Here is a 23,904-nt window from a genome sequence, read left to right as displayed (position 1 = left end):
GCATGGTGTGCAGAAGGGAAGTGCTTAAGGTTGTTAGAGTAGAAACATATTAGCAGGTGTATCTGCCCTAGCAGCATTTTGACAGTGTACTTTCCCTAATTTTAAGAGATTGCATCATCCTTCTGGAAGTGTACGGACAAAAGTGTATTTCAAAAGAGTCATTAATCTTAAAAACATTTTTGCATCAGTTAAACTACAGAATAAATAAATGTCAAGCATGCATTACATGTTTTCCCTTGGGTCTGCTTGTTACCACCATTACACCAACTAACCATTCCATGAGCTTTTTTTGATTCCCAGCACCCCCTCTTGCCCCCAGCCAGGATGGGGGTTGTCAGAGCTCAAGTTAAACATTTCACCAGAACTGGACAGTGTTTAGTCTTCAGAGTCACATTTTTGACCTGATTTGAAGTTCATGCTTAACATGTGGTCTTTCTTCTCCTGTAGTGTTTGTAGTGGGCATCAGTTGAAATCAACACATATCCCTGCAGGGAGGAAAACAGTCATGGACATACTGTGAATTAAAATGAACACGTTATTTTGGGGTTTCTTAATTTCAAATTGATCTTGGTGTTTAAGGTCCAAAAATCTACTGAGAAGAGCTGAACCTTGGAAGTAACAAGTTTTATTCAACTCTGTCCTTTGAACTTTGCAAAAGGACTCTATCTTTCCCTGGGTGCTATCCCTTTGCACCATGTTAGCAACAGAAGGGAATCTAAAGATCATACAGCCTGCTCAGGAAGGTTCATCTGAGCCTTGAGGCAATTCGGCAAGGATCACAAGGGATTACCTAATTTGTGCCACTTAAGAATTAGCCATTTAATCTAAACTTGTCCTTAAAGCTTCCCCCAGTGTCAGCACATACAGAGCAATAAGCCTGCAGAGAGCAGCTCATCACAGTCACAGAATCACAGAATGGGTGGGCCTGGAAATGACCTTAAAGACCATCCAGTTCCAACCCCCCTGCCATGGGCAGGGACACCTTCCACTAGATCAGGTAGCTCAAAGCACCATCCAGCCTGTCTATGAAAAGTAAGAACTGTTTTTCTTCCTGTTGACCATAGCCATCAGACTGGGACTGGAAACTCTAGAACTAGAGCCTAAACTCTAGCCTTTAAATGGGAATCTCATTCACTTTGGTAGGGCATAGCAATTCTGTGTTGTCTCTTATTCCCTTGTTACTGATGAGGAGATTGGTGAGAGAACATGAGGGGGGAATGGGCACCGCAGAATCACTAAAATCCTTCATTCACAATTAGTCTATAGGACTGTTGGCAGTGAGTGCCACTGAAATCAGTGTCTGAGCAATTATTTTTTGTAGGGAACCAGGTATGTGGGAGGCAAAGAACAATTAAAATCAACCTTTGCATTTCCTTTCCTGAGCTGTGTTTTGTGCTTAACCTCTAACAAAGATTTAGAAGTCTCTGCAAAGAAAAACTTCAAAAAAACTGAAAATAACTTTGAGAAGTTGTTAAGCAAGTGGAGAAATGCAGAAGGCTTACTCATTTTCTGGGCATTAATTTGTCAGCAATGCCCTTGTACTGACTGGTTACCAAGCAACATTCTGTATGCTCAAACTAAGGGCTAGTTTTGGAGAAGGATAACCAGAAGGCAAAAAATATTTTCTGAGAGCTCACTAGCTACTTTTGGCTACTAGCCTCAGTCATTATCACCAATTATTAACAAAATCCGGGCATCCTAGATGCACAAGATTGAATTCTCCTCCCTCTCATATTCCAAGTATTCAACAAAACTGTGAGATAGCAATAACTCTAATTTGATGTGGTTGGCCAAACTTGAACAATATGTCAAGCCTGTTTTTACACTCAATTCCAACTTAGAAGGCTGAAGAAGTTGTACATTTGATCACTTCGTAGTTTTATAATCAGTTCTAACTTTTCCTCTCAAAGAAAGATACATTTGTTTCTAATAGAATTTTACCATTTAAGGACCTCATTTTAAACCCATTTTTATTAGTTAAGTAGCTCCAACACAGCAAATTTCTGGCACTGAAAAAGTAAATAAATGCCTAGGGGAAAAAAAAAGTAAAAAGAGAGATAACCTTTTATAAAGGAAAATCTTTCATAAGTATCAAAATCTCACCTGTACAATTGTAATGTGAGGTCTTGTCAAGGTAACATTGGCCAGACTGGGAAGAGGGAATCCTTTTGACAGTTTAGCTTAAAAAAAGAGACAAATGATGATTTAGGTATGCATTAGAAAGATAATAAACTCTTGCCCTTCAACAACACTGTTCATCCAGAGACTTGTAGGTCATTTATAACAATTAGCCTCTTAGTCTTCACAAGCAAGCCTGGGAGGCTGCTAAGATGCTCATTTAGCAATGGGAAAAAAAGAATTACGAGTGCTTCTCTCTTGGCAGAGTGTTGCAGCCAAACCAAGGATTTCATGGTCAACACATTACATACTAAGTGCTTTGTCCCTAGTGATCCCTGAGGGATTATTAATACAGCTCTACCATCATTAGGACCTGCTCCCATTTGTATCCATTAGCTAAAGAAGGTGATGTTCATCCCAGTATAGAGGGCTGACACAAAGCTGTATCTCCCTCCAGGGCCTTAAATAAGATTTATGAGAGGCAAAAGCTCTGTTCTGGTCTAATAAAAAGGAATACATTTCACATATAGTGGCCTCAGGCAGGTGTGCAGATGAGAGAGATTTTGCTTTTCTCCCTGATGCATCAGGACCACCTAGCCTGAGATGAAGGCAGATGAATTTTTGATTTCCTAGTAATTTTTGCCCTTTTTACAGAACAGTGAGAGCGAGCACTGACACCCCTACAATCTTTGCCTTCCACTGCTTACTGGCAAATGGTCATTTTCTACTCCAAGTTAATGGGAGCTGACAACTTAATCAGAAAGTCAGTAGAAGTTCCTAGAATAACCCATTCTGATGGAAGCTTTTTAGCTGATGCTGAAATACAGCTTTACCATTAGCTGATGGAATTACTTCAGTCTGGAAAATGTAAGATAGGATGTTCTCCAGAAGTAAGACCTGCCACAGACAAGAAGAGTGAGTTAGCCATCATTTCCTGATAGTGGAAGAGCTGTTGTGCCCTAATCCTGAGTAGAGTTAGTAGGCTTTTAATCAACTTCCAGTTCTCTTTTGGCCTCAAGAGTCATAAGCTCAAGTGAACCTCAGATCTTAAGGTTTTGGAATGATGCAAAGGAAGTGAGATGCAAAATGCAAATGTATTTCATTATGCTTGGCCAACATTTTAATTTAAAACAGTCTATTTGCTTTATTTGTGAGATAATTTATCACCAATAGCAAAGCAGGACTAGAACAGTTTTAATCCTTTCTCCTCCGCTACTCGGAACTCATTGATTATACTGAGAATGAAATGACTCTGTGGGGGCAGGGTTTTCCCCTGCAAGGCTACAACTGCACTGTTTCAGGCACCTGAGGGAAAGATCTTGACTCCCTCTCCTTGCCAGAATTCTGAGCACCTTGATGAGCATCCACGGAGTGCCTGTGCCTCAGCCATCCCTGTGACCATTGGATGGCGCTCTGCTCTGCTGCTGCAGCTCAGCTCTGCTCTGTCTCACCCTGATGATTCGAGAGATCTCTTCTACTGCAGCCGGGGCAACTACAGAATGTCTCATTTGCACAGCACTAGCTTGCCCCAAAGAGTTCACTTTTAACTTTTTGGGGCAAGAATAGAGAGGTGGCTGCCAGAAGACAGGAAGAGAGCCACTTGGGAATGAAGCCAAATGATTTAGAAATACTGATAAAATTTAGCTGCTTACTCTTTAGCCTTGATATCACTGATATTCTTAGTTTGCATTTCCTATATGCTTCAACTACCCGCTTACCTCAAAAGAGCCAACATTGGAGTGGGCTAGGGAGAACTGGATCCTGAGAGAAAGAAGTTAAACAAGATAAGTCACTAAGAAAGGATAAACACAGTTATTCTAATCATGTGCAGTCATGCTGTAGAGCTCCAGGTCTTAGGAAGCATCTGTACAGAGATTTTTTTTTAAAGCACTTTCACCCATTGCATATTGCTAGATACAGAAAGATGTGGTTTTCTTGGGGCATTGCTGAGCATCCATGCAAGAGTGTGCTAGAAGGGCTGCAGCCAGCAGTTTGAGTGTGCTTCTCCCTCTGTACTGTTCTGGAAATCCTACTGACAATTGATTTTACCAAGGACTTGTAGGGTGTCAGGTATTTTCCAAAGATTTTGGTACATCTGCGTAATGCTTTCATGTGAGTCTTACCAGGAAGGAAGGATCTGTTTATTGTGTGGTGTTGCTGCTACTGATGGCTTTCTTGCTACTGCCTCTGTATCCAAAATGAAATACTTATTCCCTAAGTTACTCTTGTATCCAACAAAAGATTTCTGAGTTTCCTCAGCACCAGTACCTGAGTTCTCAAGGCCAGCTTCCAGCACACTCTTGATTTTCCTCTTAAAAATTACTGCAGAAAATGCTAACAGCACTATCCTCCTTAAATTCCTAACATCCCTCTGCCCTGATGAACTCTGCATGTTCTTAACCCCGTGTCTTTCTTAGGGACTTTTATGAAATTGGAGTCCCAATTCCCAGTTGTGAGGTGTTGGTATACAGAGCATCTTCTCCATGAAGTGTGACATGTTAGATGTGTAAATGGCCTAGCCTCTGGTTTCCAGCTTTCTGAACCTTCCAAGTTGCAGGACTTCAGTTGGTGAATGTCTGCAATAAGAATATCTGCATAGGGGACCTGCAGGGGCCCAGGTTCTTTACTGTGCCCTGGACTGCTCTGACATTCTTTAGTGGTACAGGTTGTCTAGAAAGCCATGACATCTTGCCAGCCAGAAAGTGATGAGGGAAACTCAGATGATTTATGGTCATCAAAACTGCCCTACATGCTTAGTTTATCTAGCTCAGAGGGGAGAGTAAATGTAAAAAGAAGGGAAGTCTAGTGAGATACTTCCCTGCAGTAGTCCACTGGTGGGAAGCCCCTTGGGGCCATTGCACTTGTCAGAGAGAAGCTTCCTGCCTCCTCTAAACTGTACAAGTGCTGCCAGATTAAGAGAATCTAATGCAGGTGAATTTACCAGCAAAACTTATTTACAATTATCTGATCAAACTAATGTTGGGATTGCTAACATTGTTTTCCAAAGGAAATCTTTTTCATCCCAGATTGGATTACCTGTTCAAACACAGCAAGCCCATCAATTTCTGATCAAATATATTCAGGGAAATGCTGGTGTTGGCTGCCTGCAGAATAAAGAAACCATGGATTACCAGACATAAAAAACCCCAGGACCCTTTCTGTGAATTAGTCACAAACACATAAATACCATCTTTTCAGTGATGCATGGAAGCTGTTTTAGGTAAATGCAGCTTTCTCATTGCAAGGCTGCACACAGCAAATGTCTGTTCATTTGAATGGCATTGACAAGAGCTGAAATGGGGGTAATGAGATGTCATTAATCAAAGCCATGAACAAGATGCCAAGAGGCATGACTCACACTTGCAGAACTGTCATTGCAGACAACAAAACCTTGCTTAATCAGAGCCACTACATGTTGGGAATTTTGTCCATCTGTAGGAAAATGTTCTTTGCCACAGAAATGTGCTGTAGGTTAGTTGAGGTCATGCCTATACCTGTGACTAAGGGGAATGTGCATGTTTAAGTACTAGAAATTTGGCATTTTCTTTGTTTCTTGTACAGAGTTTTAAAAGAAGGAAGGAACAAACATATTTAACCCTGAGTTAAATGTCACCTTGTTTGTTGTACTTACTATGTTCAGTGTGAACAGAGACTGGGTGGTTGAGTCTGGCAGAATGGCCAACACCTCCACAGAGCCCTGAATCTCTGCCGTGAAGGAATCCTGCTGTAAGCTGATGGTGGGGATTTCAGTAGACATTAGCTTCAACATCACTGGGTAGGGTGTAATTGAATATTTAGCTACCTGTAAGATTCAAAGACAAAAAAAAAAAAAAAAAAAAAAAAAAAAAAAAAAAAAAAAAACCCACAACATTTTTTCTCATAGAATGGATCAGAATACTGCATTTTCTCACTTTTGAAGCAATATTTTTTAAGTATTTCCTTATGATGAGGTTAAGGACAGCTGTTAACATAAGATTCTTTCAGGTAAGCAGGAAATAAAGGTTTTCTGTGGTACTAAATTAACAGTATTGGCCACTCAGAAATGCAGTGAAAAGTTCCTTCCACTTGAGGAATACAAATTTTTCCATATTATTTCAAGAGAAATTGAATACTACCTTGTGGACAGAGGAGATAAATGGACCCTGAATGTGGTATTTAGTCACACAATAAAAGAGCTCAGGAGTCATTCACTTAGAAATTCACGCATCTCAGGAGATGGGTTCCTCCTCAGGACTGTCCTCAGAGGAGCCTCACTCTGTTCATTGCCTAAAAAGTGAATAGACTCACAAAGTTCAATATTTGAAACAGAGGGGATGGAGTATTTGCATCAATGCTCATGGCATTTTATGGAGAACATCATACATGCCTACCCTTGGAGAATTCTTATATTTCTGAGGCAGGAACTTAATAACATCTGGGAAGCAAACAAGAATGTGAAGTACTTTGAACTATTAGTTTGATTTCACCCATCCTCTGCATTTATAGCCTAGGGGTTCTTCTCCTTATTTTGGTTTCTCATCCTGTCTCAGAAGGCTGGTGGAAACCATGCATGCTCATATTCTCTGTCCTGTTATACTCATCTCCTTCACCTAAAATAAATGGAAATCCTGTGCATCTGCCTTGTCTGTTCCATAGGATGTAATGTTTCCTGTCCATCTGTTAGCTCATTTTCCTGCACATGGTCCCTTCCCAGGTTTTCTGCTCATCAGTCACAGGTCAGCAGCAAAGTAAAGAGAATTAAGCAGGTTTGGGGAGGAGAAAGGTGATTTTCCTGAGCTGAGACCGCTCTTGGATGCCTCTCAAAGCGGGACTCATGACTGGAAGCTTTTTCTTGCATGGAGCTGGTTTTAGGTAGGAACAGCTGTGGCTTGGGCATGGTGCCCAGAGAAAAGATTGATGTGCAAGGTTATGGGCCAAGATTATGTTTGGTAACAGTGCAAGTCATTCAACTCGTGGGGTGGGAAGTGACAAGGCCCATCTGCTCTGCTGTTACAAGGCACATGTGTGCCTGATTCTCCTGTGCAGGAGCCCTGCTGGCCCCAGAAGCCTTTGGGATACACCAGTAGTGAGGTGTCTTGACACCCACACTGGGTGGCTTCTCTGAGACTTTGTGAAAGTAATGATACTCACCTCAGGGATGATACTGCTAAATATCTCTGTGTTTATATTAAAATAGCTGCAAGTCTGAAGGAGAAAATAAAAGAGAGAAAACAAATAAGTTACCAGATTTGACCTTCATGGTCAGCTTTTCTCTAAATGCATTATTACAGTCATTTCAATTAATCTTTGATTTTGTTCCTGTCAGAAATATTCCTAAGAGACTCGGTATATTTAAAGCAGCTTCCCAATAATACATGCCAAAATAATCCCTCAGAAAGCAAATTCTTAACATCATTATAGTTTGGGCTGCAGTCTATGGGTTTTGGGACATACTGAACCTCCTGCAGTCAGGCTAGCCAAGTCAGGCAGCCTTCAAGCCACAGATGCTGTGCTTTGACATATGCTTTGCTTACAAGGCCCCTGTCGTATTTTCATTCTAAGAAGATCCCTTAGAAAGCATCCAATGAGGCTGCAAAATTCTCCAGAGCTGATCTCTTGTCCCTGTTAGAGAAGTCTGTGCCTCAGGTCTACAAACCCCTTATTTTTTGGCAGTATTTGGTTCTTGGCTCTGTGGAACTTGGCATGCCTGGCTGTGGCCTGAGGCATCTATATCGAGTGTAAGTAAAAGAGAATAACAGTACCCTAGTATTTATAATCTTCTGTCCCAGGACTCTACAGACCAACTGAGAGCTTTATGCGGCCACATACTGACATCTGGCAGGTCAAAGCCCTAACTGAGCCACTCTGAGCCCATTCCTCTGTGTCCTGCTCACCTCCTCTGCAATGGTCATGTTGAAGGCCCCTGCGGTGTAGTAAGCAAATGAGGAGCTCTGAAAGAAATACTCAGAGAAGGCAAGGTACAGCATGGAGTCCCTTTGGTCTGGGATTGTGAAGGAAGCTGCCATGTAGGGAGAGTCAGTGTGGTTTCCAGCTGGGAAGACTATGCCCTAAAAGGTATTGTCAGAGGTAAAGAAAACAGAGTCAAAATATAACTTCACCATGACTGCAGACCATGAATGGTACTTTCCTTGACTTTGCCCTGGCTATTCATTTGGTATATAAATGAGTATGCAGGCTTTGTAGTACACCCTGAAGGCTTGGTGCTTTCAAGCAGGTGGTGAAGGCAAGTTCCAGCATTTGGACGTCTTCACAGATCCTCATCCTCATGCCCAAGATCTGTCTTTTGTGATACTGGTCACCAAGGACAGTCTGTCACCTCAGACCACCGTCTATATTAAGGGTCTAAATGTTGCATTAAGAACATGACTAGTGGTCCTCCTTTCTCCTTTTCTCATCTCTAGGAATTTAAATCTGAGAACTGCTGCTTAAGAGCTATCTAATGGTCTCAATTACAGAATTGTTCTGTAAAACCAGGGGTCTTTCTTGGTCAAAATCAGCACTGTATTGTGCCCAGAATCAAGTTGATAACTTGTGCAGACAAAAGGCTTATGAGAGAGCAAAGTTGTGTCAGACAAACCTAAAATGCCTATGTTGTCTTCTGCATTAGCCATCATATTGGCCAAACCTTGCAGATCTAATACTTCCAAATGCATACAGATGAAACAAAAAAGTAAATCAGTAAAACTGATTGGAAGTGATGAAGACATTTAAAGTTTAAAGTTTTTTATGTCCATTTTATTAGTTCTGTTTCTGTTTAATCTCAAATGTATTTTGTCTGTCTTTATTTTCTCATCTAGCTCTAAAGTTCCTATTGTCTTTTAAGGACTATCAAAATGCTTACAAGGTACTGAATCACAGTAGGTGACCTCTCCGTTCAATCCTCACTTGCTGGAATTACCAGTCTTTGTATATTTCCCCACTTATGTGGAAGAGTAGCTCTTGGAACAGCCATGATTTTACATCTTTAGTTTGACACAATTCCCTGCTTAAAATCCAGCTGCTGCAATACTCAGAGTTTGACAGCAGCTGCACAGCTGGTGTGCTGAGACCAGTGTCTACCACACAAGCAGATACTAGCTTTTTGTTCCTTTTTGTTTCCCCCTCTCTTATTTCCCTGTTGTCCTTTTTTTAATACTTAATTTGTAGGATCTTTGTGACAAGACTGCCTTTTCATTTGGCCTTTGTAAAGAACCAAGCACAAGGCAGCTTAAACTTAATTAAGGATCGCAGATACTATAACAATGACAACTACCCTCAATCAAATCACCTTATACAGAATGACAATGAAGTCATTTTAGAATCAGGAATTAGTCAAATTTTTTCAGTACATAAGGAGATTTTTTCCCTAATTTGAAATAAACTTTCAAGTCTACAGACTCAGCAGCATTCCTTGGGCTCCCATGCTTTTGAAAGGGTCTTCTGCCTTCCCATTCAAGAAGCTAGGGGCTTAATTCTTGCTCTGATAGTCTTGCTCTTTCTTCTCTCTCATCCAACAGCAGACATACCAAGTTAGTCCCATGTATAGAAATATTATCCTGACTGACTGAACAATGAAGTCCCAGCTATAATCAGCAGTGAGAGAAAGATGAGGTTTAATAACTTTTTTTCTTTCCTTTCCCTTTCTCTTTTCTTCTGTCTTGCTTAGTCTTTAACTGCACTCTATTTTTTACAACCAGCTCAACAGCAGTTTAAATAAAAGAATGTGGCTTTTAAAGAATTCATTGCACAACAGGATTGTTACAAATTATTACTGTAACAAATTCAATAATGCTTTGAAATGTCTGTCTTCTCAGATGGTGAGCCTTTGTGTTCAGAACAACAACCATGGCCACCTTAGAAAGTGTCTCATAGAATAATGGAACCCACAGCAATGTAGGCAAACAGCACTACAGGCAACTACCTTTAAGTCCAGGTCAATGAATGTTTGGAATACTGCTGGCAAGCCACTTAAGGAGTAGTCTACTTCAGCCAAATCATCAATCTGCCTTACAGCTGTAAGAGTAGTATATAAGAAACAGAATATTACAAAAACATAGAAATAATTGTATGTATGCATAATTACAATTACATAATTTTATGTATACTTGAAACTAAGTCAAACTATGTATACTTAAAACTAAGTCAAACTATGTATACTTAAAACTAAGTCTTTTCTGAAAGAGAATGACACAAATTGTTCCAGAGAGTATGGAAAAACACAACCAGGGACCTCCTGATATGCATTCTGACCTAAGATTTGGTGTTTCTACTGAGACTTTATGTAAAGTGCCTTCTCCAGTTTGTCTATTGTTTTCTCATTGTGGAAAGTAAGTTTGGTCTAACCCCAAAAAGGAGATGGCCATATCAGTGCCTCAGGGCATAAGGAGGTGTTGGGATTTCTTGTCGAGCAGTTTTAAGAGCATCCCAAGTAGCTGTAACTTGCAAGTACTTTCCCAGGAGAGTGCCTGATCTGCTTAGATACCTGTTTTGCACATGGTATCTGAGCAACACTTCGGGTGTCTTAAATGCCTGCAAATGTAACTCAAAGTAGTTCAAGTGAGAAGGCTTTTGCAAAGGAGCTTTTTCATTTTGTCTCTGGCAAGTCTGATGAATAGGTAAGTAAAACTTAATTTCCAGTCAGACTAGGAGAACAGACTTCAGCTTATAAAGTGCTGTGTGTGCAGGAGGACTTGGAGCATGGTAAAGGAAAACTGTCTTAGCAGTACTGTGTGGCCTCTAAGTGGCATTTCTCACAACAGAAGTGCACACTGCCACACCTGCAAGTTGAGAATTGCTACCAAGTCCTTGGCTCTTAGAAACACATATTTCTTGCTCAAGTAGCCCAGCCTTTAATTAACTGTGGTTCTGTATGCAAGGGAGCAGATGGAACAGAGGGACTGATACCACTCCTGGAGGCATTGCTAAGCAGCCGCTGTTAAGGAAGGGGCAGAATTTCACTGATCAGAAGAGAGAAAACAGAAGGAAAAGGTATCACTGATGACTCACCATTCGGTGATCGGAGGTCTCCATCTATCAACTGGATCCCAGCTCTGATATTGGGACATGACTACAATAAAAGCACACTCAAGTTATTGCCTGATTACCATGGATGCATAAGCACCTCTTACATGTGTGCTAGCAGATCTTTCTGCTGCATGACACACATTGCAGTATTTGTTTATCAAAACACCTCATCTGGCTTCTCTTTACCTAACTGGATCCCCAAGGTTTCTGCTTGGTGCAATGCGAGTGTGTTGTATGTCAGAGCTACAAAAAAGAGGGACGTTTCCAGAGGCAGCCTGGTGGGGGTGACAAAACCACAGCCTTAAATAGTGCGAGGACAGCTCTCATACTGGTGCCACACGAGAGATCTCAGAATTGTGGAATCATTTAGCTTGGAAAAGACATGTAAGATCAGTGAGTCCAAGTGTAAATCTCTGGACAGAATGACAGCCATCTCAAGCTCTGTTTCCTCTCAGTGGCCCTGGGCAGGCTGTCACCAGAGCTACTCACCCCTTTGCTACAATGAAGTTGAAATGTCATACTATCAGTTGATATACTATAATTTCTCTATGTATTGCCCATACTGGGCAATATGTTTTGTCTGCCAAGCATAAAAATAACCCAAGACCCAGGATGCCTGTAGGTACATAGGCAGGGACTTATTCTGCATTGTAATGGAAAAAATAACTACATTATCCATCCCTATTGCTACTGTGGTTGAACATAGCTGTGTCAGTATCTTGGCTATGAACCTGTCACTTTATCTGGAATCATTTCTGGCTGGCAAAATGATGACTATGCTGATCAGACCAGAATAGGACTATTACAGGATTATTTTTCTAATTCTTCCTTTGCCAAGTTCACAGCACTGACTTGTGACTGCTATCCTCCTTACACCCCTCCCCTACACAATGTGAAAATCTTACATTAGTGACCAAGCTCCTGTGAATGGGTTTCTTCAGATACTTGATAAAGAAGTTATACAGGAAGCTAGAGGGAAGGAAGAAGGCAATTAATGGGTCAAGTACTATGGTTACTAAGAGGAAATCAGGTATCTCTGCAGAACATGAATTTAATGGCCTCTTAGTGTGATATTCTATTACACATGGGACCTTTTTGAAATGTAAAAACTGTCAGAGAGCCACCATTTAGAAGATGATCATTTCAGCACTATGCATGTCAGCCTGGGTTAATTAATATTTATTAAAAATGGATTTCTTCAGAAGACCACCATCTTATATGTACAAAATGGTCTCTGCACTAGGAACTTCCAAAGCAAGTAAAAATAAACAAACAAAAACAACCCCCCCAAACAGGTGACAAGAGTGGTATTCAGACAGTGAGAGAAATACAAGAAAATAATGAGATGCTGTTTCATGGGGCTGTATCCAGAGGATTCATACAGAGTCTGCTTCTGTTCAATTTTGATAGCACTGTGAGTAGGAGGAGTGAAGCATAGTACAACCTCATAACTTCTACCTAGAGTTGAAGATTAGAGCAGAAGTTTGAAAGTGCTGAAGAAGCACAAGGGATTGTTTGATTCCGTCTTTATCTTCTGCTGTGTGTAAATACAAGGCCAAATATCAATGCTGGCCATTTTAATGCTGTATTGGGGCCCCAGTTCTCACCTGTGGTGCCTTATGATGCCTAAAAGCAGTTCTGTGTGCCCTAGTTTGTAAAGCTGTCGCTGTGCCATTCACTGACAGTTATTATGTGAGAATGTTTATACAGATCTCTTCCACTTACCCAGTTTTCCCATTCAGCTTGATATCTACATCACCAGGAGTTGTCTGGCAGCTGGTGAGGGCTATTGATGTAGGGCCTGCATTATCCAGGGGTGTTGAAAGGATTGCAGTAACAAACACTTTTGAAATGTGCACTGTGCCTCTTCCACTGTCTTTGCTGCATCAAGTGAAAAAAATAAAAACTGAAAAAAATCCACCTCTTCTCTATGGAATTGCCTGGTTATGTGGACCCATGGCTGGTGCTGGTCACTGCCACTACTGTGCTTTGCCTGCCTGTGCCGGGTGCCTGCCAGTGAGGGCACTGTGACTCCTGCTGTGCCACCGCCTCAGCTCCCAGGGCCCTTCCCCTGCATGCAGCCCTGCTGTCCCTGGCAGAAGGGCAGGTCAGAGACTCCTGTAATTCAGTCAGTTTAGCAATACAGGTAATGTGAGGAAGAGGGATTTCTTTGCTCTGAAACAGCCTGGGACTAGGAAGGTGTGGAGATTGCTCTAAGGATATTTACATTTGCTCATCCATTTTCCACCAGCTTTTGAACTGTATCTCTTGGTGGCATAACAGAGGGTTTCCAATAGTGAGACTGCACTATGAGGGTTTATTATACTAGACTATGATCCACCACACTACAGTTTTTCTAAATGTGTCATTAGCTGGCAGTCTGGACAATGACAGCATTCAGCTAGAGCAGCAGTCCTGTGCTATTTGCAGCAGTGCTTCTCAGCCATGGGCTCTTTATCAGTGCTGATGTCTGAGGGTGCAGGGGCTGTCTCCCACCAGCAGACCTGTCAGAAGCACCAGTCTGTGCTCCTGGGTTACTCCTGCCAGCTGATAAAGAGCACCTTTACAATGAAGGGGTCACAAGAATAAACTAAAATTTGCATTTTGTATTATCCATCAAGAAAAATAGAACATGCAAAGCTGTACATACAACATCCAGGTCCTTATGTTCCAGTTCATATCAATGGTTAGAGAAGCATTTCCAATCACCAGTTTTATCCCAGACCCTGGTAGGAGGGAGATGGAAGCACTGGGTAATTCTACAGCAGTAACATGTATCCTAGACCATGAAAGAGAAAAGGGAGAGAAAAAATTTTTAAAAATGGATTTAATAAGTCAAAATGAACACAAAACAAGATTCAAATTTCAGTCAAACACAATTTGCCCCCAGAGAGAATACTTACCTTGAGATGTTGTATTTGACATTACCAAGCCCAAATTTCTCATGGCCAGTCAAATCGGGGAAATGCTCCTTCTCCATATTCTGCTTCAGGATTTCCAGCCCAACCTCCCTGGCTACAGGAAAACCATGATCAGTTCAGTTGCCTTTGACGGTGCCTGGGAGTTTGGAGTTATGTGTTTCTGGCTTAGGAAATGTGATGGACACAGAATCAGCAAGAAGGTGGTATCTCACTTGAGACATGGCAGTGCTGTTTCAGGTCTCACTCCCAGCCATGGCAAGAGCTGAACTAACTGGCTCAATCTCTGAGGTCAGGTGAACCTTGATATGATGTACAATGCTGTCAAGCAGATTACTGACTTTGCTCTGTTGTGCTCTTAAACTTTCCTTTATAGCCTGCCACGGGGTCATTTACTCCCACTGCCCTCTTTCCTTTGTCATATCAGTATTGAAGGCAATGCTACTAGCAGCTCTTGATGAGAGCATCACACATACCATACTCCAGCCCCTTCTGGGTGATCCTCACTTTGACTCCAGGATTGGCACTCAGTAGCCCACTGAGCAAACTTAAGAGAAGGAGAGAACAGCAAATCTTCAGCATCTTCCTCATTCTTTACAGGACCTGTTAATAAATATTTATAATAATAGCAGAAATTCATGCTGTGTGGTGGTTGCACTCCCTTCCTCCCTACCCCAGACACCAGCTTTCCCTCCAGAATGAAGAAAGTGGAAAGCCCTGCAACCCTGGCAGCAAAGACCACAGACTTGCAAAAAGTAAGCTCTGTGGGGTAGAGGAGAAAAGTCAGCCTGTTCACTGCCATAGAGACTGGGGAAAGTGCTTGGCATACATCCATCTGGACAAACATTGAACTTCTACGCTGTAAATTGGTGGCTCTACAGGATTCACCACAGGGCTGGTGAATGAGAGAAGCCAATGCCCATCCCAGGGGCTTCTGTGATGAGATTTAAACCAAGATAGAGTTATCTGTATAAATCACAGACTGCATGTAGTGTGAAATTCAGAAGGTCTTGCTTTCAGCAAGGTTTCCCTGGGAGAGTGAGAGAAGCCATCCTGATAGAGAATTTTTAGACAAAACTGGACAAAATCAGAGAATGTGGGTTTTTTTCCCCCAGAGCTGGGAACAGCCTTCTATGTAGTTATTTGTCATCTGGGACTGACCTGGCAAACAGGTCACGTTATTATGGTTTTCTTCATTTCCAGCTACTGCACTGAATTATAAACAGCTGAAAGTAGACGAGAGTGTCTTTTCTAGCATTACTTTTACAGATAAAATTTTTTTAGTTACCACAGGGCTATGGAAGAACTGGAATTAAACCATCTATAAGGAGACAATTGCCTCTTCCCTAATATCTGAAAAATTGTTTTGAAATTGCTGCATCTTTCAGTAGCTGCTTCATTGCCAGAGGTAACAATATACCTCAAACCACTAGAATATTTTCAGTCATGATCACAATATAAACAATCTCCAAAATTATGAGAGAATATTGACTTAATTTTTTAACAGTTTCAACCAATCCTGCAGAACACCTTTGCCTTTTAGTATAACTAGCATTTTCTTTTTAAATTTTAACTGACAGATATTGAGAGATGAAAGAAACACACTTCATATGTAGAACAAAACCAAAAGACTGGAAGGATACGTGATTTTGGCCTATGCATAGTTCTCAAACTTTAAAATCTCAAAATTTAACCAGATTTAGCTACATGAGTCACTTCCCAACAAAGCCCCTCCTTGACAAAGAGGAATCACCTTGTATTTGTTTCCATACCTCTCCTTTGAAGGGTGAAGACAAGACCTTTGCTGTAGCAGACCACAAGGCTGAGGATGTTGCAGGGAAAACCTTCTGCAGCCATGAGCCCATCATTTAAAGGAAAGAGCTGTGGGCTTGAAGAGGTGAATTGCTATCACCTTCAGTGGTATCACCTAGGGAGTGGCTCTGATAACCACATCCCAAGCTATTTTGGACCTTCAGGTAAAATCTAATAAATTTCATTTAGGGATAAGCACAGGACAATGTAAACTGTTGGCTGGGGGTGCTCAGGTGCCAGAATGTAGAGATTGGGGTGGCATGCTGCCTTTGTGGAAGGTGGTTTCAGCACTGGTTTTTCAAATGAGGAGGAAACTCCAGTAGGAATTCCAGTATTTCCACAGGACAGATATTCATAGCCATGCTTGTACTGTAAAATAAGTAAATTAATGTGCCATTGCTATGAAAAACAGATGGAAAACAAGTCCCATCTGTCTGAAATTGCTCATGATACAGGAAACCATAAACAATATAGTATTTATATTACAACACATACATATATATAAATGCACACAGACACTGCAGTGTATATATCTGGTACAAATATATAGTATCAAGTCCTTGCAGTCAAGATTTTCCATTTCTTCTGTTTTCTTATCCAGTTAACCAGTACTTCAGCTAACCAGTACTCCTTGGCTTGTCAAGGAGGTGATTTAATCAATTAGCTTGCAAGTACCAAGCAAATGCCCCCAGGCATGGGGCACTTTGCTGGACAGAGTCACTTCATTGTGCAACCCATGAATAGAAAAGGTAGAGACACTTGTCAGTCAGTCAACAAATGCTCATACTTCACACAGATTTAACATCCACCGCAGGGAGTCGCCTGCATAATAATTTCATTATTCGTATCTCTGGCTACTGATGATGAATGTAACTCACACCCTCAGTTACATAAACCTCTATGCATTTTCTCATATCAGTGAGGGACACCAATCTAATTGAAAATCTCCATTTCTTTGGATTTCTTCTTTCATTCTTTTTCTAGTCACTCTTCATCTACCAAAGAACACAAAGAATTAGAAGACCTGCCACGACTTACTGCTATTTGGTTTCAGGATGCCTTTTTTAGCATTCTGTCAGACAGCTGGATAAATAAACTGATTCAGCTCAAACTACACAAGCATCTTTTCTATCCTGAACTGAACTTTCTGTAGTGTGACTTTTGTAGTTTTCCTTTCCAAATGCTTTTAATGTCTCCCAGTTTAATGTCTCTGTTGACACTGATAAAATAAAAAAATACACCTTCCATTTTACAAATATTAGAGGTATAGAATTGTTTGAAGGTTGATACCCTCAAAGAGCTGCAGCTATCACAATCAAAGAACAACTTCTGTAAGATACAGAGGCCAAGGACAGCCTTGGCTATAGGGAGCATGAAACTGTCAGGTTTCGGATCCTGGGAGAAGCAACAAGACAAAGAACAGAATTACAACCACAGACTTCAGATGAGACCTGCTTGGCAGGATCTGTGGGAAGTTGCCCTGGAGAGCAGAGGCCCAGAAGAGCTGGCTAATCTTCAAGGGCAGCTGCCTCAGAGCATAAGAACTGCTATTAGAATGTTCAGACAGTTCAGCAACTGCGGCAGAAAGCCAACATGGAGAACATGGAGCTACTGAGTGAACCTAAACACAAAAAGGAAGCATGCAGAAGATGGAAACTGAGACCAGCTACTTGGAAAGAGCACAAACATTTTGTTTGCACACATAGGAATGAAATTAGGAAATCCATAGTTCACTTGGAGCTGAAGGACAACAGGAAAGATTTCTTGAAGAACATTGACAGCAGAAGATGAATGTTGGCTTGTTGCTCAGTAGGATGGGAGACTAGTGACAAAAGACATAGAAAAGGCCACTTTTACTAGCAAGGCTTGTCCTCTGGCCTGCACCAGCAGGTGTGGCCGAGGGGGCTGGAGAACATCAACTACAAGGAGACTCTGAGAGATTAGGTTGTTCCCCCCAGAGAAGAGAGGGCTTGAAAGGCCATTTTGTTGCATGTGAATTTTGCAAAGAGACTACAGAGAAAATGGAGCCAGACTCTTCTGGGAAATGTGTAGTGAAAGTACTTAAGGCCACAGAACATACTGGAACATGGGAAATACTGATTTGATACTGCAAAAAAAAAATTACTCTAAAGGTAGTTAAGTAATGAAACAGATTGTTCTGAGAGATTATGAAATCATCCTTGGAGGGGTTCAAGACTTGACTGGACACCATGCTCAATAGCTTCATCTAATTAGTCCTGTTTTGAGCCAGTGTCTGAACTAGATGATATTCTATAATTACATGGCAATTCACTGAGATTTGTAGATCTGTTCCCACTCTCAGTGTCCAGTTACAAAGGGACAAATTGTGAAATTCTTACAAAGCATAAGGTCTCACTCCATACACAAAGTTTTGCTAACACTAATGGGAATAAATTGAATTATGCAAGAACTGGCTTTTAATATTAAGAAAATATATTGTCTACAACTCTAGTGAAAAGAACCAGTCGCTTCTTCTCATCAGGCTGCAGGAAGTTTTCCAAACCATCAATAATAATAATTAGCTACACTCACTGTACTTAAAAACAACAGATTTGCTTTGTGAAAAGTGCTTAAGAAGTTTTTAGTAAACATTAAAAAAAGTGATGAGCCACACTTCTAATGCTATAGCAACTACTCCATATATGACAACAGAAAGAAGAGTACATTTTTCTCTAATTGTTCTTTAAAAGTAAAGGACATCAGCAGTGGCTGTGAAGGTCCTCCTCAGCCTCCAGTTGATAGCGAACATCAGTGTAAATAACCAGATGACTCTAGTGAAAGAAAAAACATATAAAATGTGTTTTACCCACCCTAAATTCAGGTGGGTACATTCAGGTACAGTACTCTGGGACTTGTTCCCATGGTAACACCCTCAGCAGGGCAGGAGGCAAGAGTGGCTTTGTGCCTCCTGAACTCTAGCTAACTTTAGGGTAGGAATGGGCTCTGATGTAGGTTAATACAACTCTCCAAAAGACTGAGCAACACTTACCACAGAGACACTCTGCCCATAAGCCTTCTTAGAGAATGGTCAGAGAAATGAGGACTCAGGCACTCAGTGCTCCTAAGCCCTGCTGGGGATGGTAGTGCTGACCTTGTCACGTCCCCATGATGGCACCCCAAAAGGCTGGTGGGCCCTTTACAGCCTACAACTGCTAGGGGTGGGGGGCTCATTTTTATTCAGAGATTGCATGTTATATCCAATGTATAGTGAAAGCTTTACTATTGACAACATTTAGATCTACCCACCGCTGGAAAATGGCCCCAATAAAAGGCCTGAAACAGCAGCAATATTCTATTAGAGGAAATTTGGCTTCTCACCTGATTAATTTTTATTACAGATCCAGTCAGGCTTGTATGGGTGAAATTAAGAAGAGGAAATCCTTTCCCTAGCTTATCTTCAAAAGGGACAAATATAAATACATTTGAAAGTAATAATAAAATGCACTTCAGAAGCATCTTTCTCAAGGAACTCAATTTGTTTGCAATTTCCCTTTAATTAGCTGTCGTGTCTCTCAAGGGAGCTATTATTCATATGTACTAAAAAGGCAAAAAACCATGCAAAAAAGTTGCATATAAACCTCTTAGAATCTCTCAGCTGTCTGACACTGGGATCTGCCTGCCTTTGTTCCTCATCTGGTATCTCCCCCTCAAAATCTGGTTTCTGCTGTTTTCCATTCAGACTTACTGTCCATCTTTATTTTCTTCTCTCAGCCTGTGGGTTTCTCTTGTTCTCATCTATTCCTATTTTCCTGAATCAAACCCCAGCTTTTTTCTTATTTGTTTTTCTAAACATCTTACTTTTGATTCCCAGCTTTTCATTCTCTTTCTTTTCTTCTCATTGATAGGTCAGCTTTCTTCTCAGCAGTCTTCTCACCTCTGTTCACCTCAGAGCCACCTTCTGTACCCTCCCACCTGCTTCTCTCTGCCATCACCCCCTTGCTCCTTGTCCCTTACTCCCTGCATCCCATGGAGCTGGTTTTCTACTCTGTCCTGCCTGTGGCAGCAGGAGAAGCACAATGACAGAGGGAGGTGATGAAGTTGAGATGTTACCCTGAAGCCCAAAGATGCAAGGGTGCTCTGCACTTCCTCAGTTTGGGCCATTCTCTGGTCATGGCTTGACTCTGTCAGGACAAGACTCAAGCCAATCTCAGCTCTGCTGCCACACTGCATTCAGTGAAAATGGAACCCTAGCCCAATGTTTGAAAGGGAGCAAACACTTACTCTGTGCCAGCCCCTGATCCATAGGGCTGAATGACCAGGATCGAAGTCCAGCAGAGAGTAAACCTGACCAGCTGTCACCAAATGGAAAGAAAACCTCCCATAACAGAGTCTTTAAAGCTGAGCACTCCCTTTTATGGTTTCAGTCTTGCTTTCCAGCCAGATGTGCTTAGGAACTGGCTACAGTCCTTACCTTTGATTACTGGAATCACTATTCTCTGTAAAGCATAAAACAGAAAATTCTCCACCAGTGACTTCTGCTGTGACGGAAAAAGCACATTTGCTGATTAGTGCCTGATGCCTGTGAGGTTGTAGCTTGATGAGGAAAATGGAGGGCTTGGACCAAAGTGACAAGCAAAACGATCAGAGCAGAGCTTGACAGAGAAAATCTCAGGCAAAAAAATATTTATTTTGGTTTAAGTTGCAGCTGAACAATGCAAAATATACATGGCAAAAAGGTGTCCATGTTTCTTGCAATGAATTAAATTGAAGGGTTTTTTTCTTTATGTTAAGAAAAGTGTGCCCACTGCCTCTTGTCTTTTCTCTGAGCATCATTGAAAAGGCACTGGTTCCCTCCCCTTTGCACTATTGCTTCCGGTATGTATGTGTGCTGCCATGTAGAGAAATGTTAAAAACCTCCCTGAAGCCCAGGCAGACAATATTGCCTTCATCTACCAGGCAAGTTGATTCATCAGGGGAGTTTCAAAAGTTGTTCAGCATGAAATTCCCCTGGCAAACCCATGCTGACTATATTATGTTGTCCTCCTTCATGTGCCGGGCAAGGCTTTCCAGGATTACCTGCTCCATCAACTTCCTGGGGATAGAAAAAAGGCTGGCTGGTTTGTACTTTTCCGAGTCCTCCTAGTTGCCTTTTTTGAAGATGAGTGTCATTTTCTTTCATCCAGTCTTAGCTCTGGAGAGCTCCATACATTCGTCTTTAGCGTCTCTTGTCGTCTACATCTTAGCAAAAAGCTTTTCCACTATGTCTGGCAGGGAGAAACTGTGCCAGCACTGAAAACATCTCCCATCGTTTTCTAGAAGTTTCAGGGAGGTGTTCCAAGGGTTTTGCAAGAAGAGAAAGAAAGTTGTCCAAAACAACTTCCAATCGTAAGCTTATGTGTTTGGAAGACTCAGGAGAGTGGTAAGGTACTGTTTTTTATCAGTTGGCAAGCTGCGCACAAAATCTCAGTGTTGTGCAGCTTCCTTCTTCACCTTTCCGAAGCTGCCGCTCTCTCCGGCTCGCGGAGGCGAAGAAGCGGCTTCTTCGTGCAAAGACGATTGTGCCGCTCACAGTGCTCTCCTTAGCGCGGCTTCTGCCGAAAGACGCCCGGGAGTGGCTTTTACCTCTGAGGAGCTCAGTACCATCGTCTATAGCGTCTCTTCTCGTCTACATCTTAGCAAAAAGCTGTTCCACTATGTCTGGCAAGGAGAAACTGTGCCAGCACAGAAAACATCTCCCATCGTGTTCTAGAAGTTGCACGGCGGTCTGCCGAGTGTTTTGCAAGAAGAGAAAGAAAGTTGTCCAAAACACCTTCCAATGGAATGTTCATGTGATTGGAAAAGTCAGGAGAGTGGTAAGGTACTGTTTTCTATCAGCTGGCAAGCTGCGCACAAAATCCCAGTGTTGTTCAGCTTCCTTCTTCACCTTTCCGAAGCTGCCGCTCACAGTGCTCTCCTCAGCGCGGTGTGGGGGACGGGACAGGTATAAGTCCAATTGTGTCAGGAACCCACGTCTTAAAAAAGGAACCCACTAGGCCGCGGCAAAATATCCAAATATGGATAACATTGTAACCAGACCAGTGAAGAGATTTTTGCTTTTATTTCCAGCACATAAGTCTCAAAATACAAAATGGAGACATGACAGCTCACTGATCCACACCAAAAAATGTCTCTCCCAACAGGGCTCATACAGCAATACATAAAATCATCTCAGACTAGAATTCAGCCAATCAGACACAGAAAACACATATTGACAAGCATTCTATCCAATCTTATAAAACATACGTAATCGTAGCTAAAACAAACACTAGTTCATAAGAGACAAAGAACAGAGTTCTATTCATGCTAACCTTCTAAAGATATACATTAAATAACCTTGTTGCCATCCTAAAGCCAATTCCACAGAGACCTATTGTTATTTTGTCACGTCTACTGCTTGGGAAACTTTTCTGCTTGCATGGGAAACTTTTCTGCTGTATTTGCAATGCTAACAAAACTTCAGTCTGAGGCCTATATACTTCTTTTAACCATTTCTTAAAAATCCTCTAACCTTATAGATTCCAACAGCGCGGCTTCTGCCGGAAGACGCCCGGGAGCGGCGCTTAGCTCCGGAGAGCATCGCACCTTCGTCTTTAGCGTCTCTTCTCGTCTACATTTTAGCAAAAAGCTGTTCCACTAGGTCTGGCAAGGGGAAACTGTGCCAGCACAGAAAACATCTCCCATCGTGTTCGAGAAGTTGCAGGGAGGTGTGCCAAGTGTTTTGCAAGAAGAGAAAGAAAGTTGTCCAAAAGAGCTTCCAATCGAATGTTCATGTGATTGGAAAAGGCAGGAGAGTGGCAAGGCACTGTTTTCTGTCAGCTGGCAAGCTGTGCACACAATATCAGTGTTGTACAACTTCCTTCTTCACCTTTCCGAAGCTGCCGCCCTCTCCGGCTCCCGGAGGCGAAGAAGCGGCTTCTTCGTGCAAAGACGATTGTGCCGCTCACAGTGCTCTCCTTAGCGCGGCTTCTGTGTAAAGGTACCCAGGAGAGGCTCTTAGCTCCAGGAAGCTCGGTACCTTCGTCTTTAGCATCTCGTCGTCTACATCTTAGCAAAAAGCTTTTCACTATGTCTGGCTAGGTTAAACGGTGCCAGCACAGAAAACATCTCCCATCGTGTTCTACAGGTTGCACGGCGGTCTGCCGAGTGTTTTGCAAGAAGAGAAAGAAAGTTGTCCAAAACAGCTTCCAATCATATGTTCATGTGATTGGAAAAGTCAGGAGAGTAGTAAGGTACTGTTTTCTATCAGTTGGCAATCTGGGCACAAAATCCCAGTGTTGTACAGATTCCTTCTTCACTTTTCCGAAGCTGCCGCTTATTGCGGGGGAAGGGTAGATATAAGTCCAATTGTGTCAGGAACCCACGTCCTAAAAAAGGAACCCTCTATGCCGCCGCAAAACGTCCAGATATGTACAATATTTGAACCAGACCAGTGAAGAGATTTTTGCTTTTATTTCCAGCACATCAGTCTCAAGACAATCAAGACATGATGTTAACAGCTCACTGATCTACACAAAATGTGTGCCAAGGGTGGGATAATACAGAAAGACATAAAATCATCTCAGTCCAGGTCTCAGCCAATCACACACTGAAAACCACATATTGACAAGCATTCCATCCAATCCCACAAAGCACACGCAATAATAGTTATAACAAAGACTAGTTCATAGGAGACAAAGAACAGAGTTCTATTCATGCTAACCTTCTAAATATATACATTAAATAACCTTGTTGCCATCCTAAAGCCAATTCTACAGAGGCCTGTTGTTATTTGTCAGGTCTACTGCTTGGGAAACTTTTCTGCTTGCATGGGAAACTTTTCTGCAATGCTAACAGAACTCCAGTCTAAGGCCTACATATTTTTTTTAACTATTTCCTAAAAACCCTCTAACTTTATGGATTCCAACACCGCTCTCTCCAGCTCCCGGAGGCGAAGAAGCAGCTTCTTCGCGCAAAGATGATTGTGCCGGTTCCAGTGCTCTCCGGAGGCAGGCTTCTGCTGAAAGACGCCCGGGAGCGGCGCTTAGCTCCGTGGAGCTCAGTACCTTCGTCTTTA

The 23,904-nt window shown here is 41.9% G+C and overlaps 1 protein-coding gene and 1 pseudogene across 1 annotated transcript; both read right to left on the bottom strand.

The window, feature by feature from the left end:
* Positions 1-419: 419 nt before the first annotated feature.
* On the bottom strand, positions 420-14,621 carry LOC132073485 (BPI fold-containing family C protein-like). The gene is made up of 15 exons (XM_059472577.1): positions 14,516-14,621; positions 14,025-14,136; positions 13,772-13,900; positions 12,847-13,002; positions 12,027-12,090; positions 11,104-11,164; positions 10,019-10,110; positions 7,992-8,165; positions 7,249-7,302; positions 5,750-5,920; positions 5,155-5,222; positions 3,837-3,879; positions 2,952-3,015; positions 2,104-2,180; positions 420-485 (listed from the first exon to the last, which is right to left on the bottom strand). The coding sequence occupies exons 1-15, from the start codon at positions 14,619-14,621 to the stop codon at positions 420-422; spliced, it is 1,437 nt and encodes a 478-aa protein (XP_059328560.1).
* A 3,950-nt stretch (positions 14,622-18,571) lies between these two features.
* The window catches only part of LOC132073484 (BPI fold-containing family C protein-like), a 36,802-nt pseudogene continuing 31,469 nt past the window's right edge, over positions 18,572-23,904 (bottom strand).

This window comes from Ammospiza nelsoni, chromosome 5, assembly GCF_027579445.1.
Source record: "Ammospiza nelsoni isolate bAmmNel1 chromosome 5, bAmmNel1.pri, whole genome shotgun sequence".
Lineage (NCBI taxonomy): Eukaryota > Metazoa > Chordata > Aves > Passeriformes > Passerellidae > Ammospiza > Ammospiza nelsoni.
This window is presented reverse-complemented; position numbering and strand designations above follow the sequence as displayed.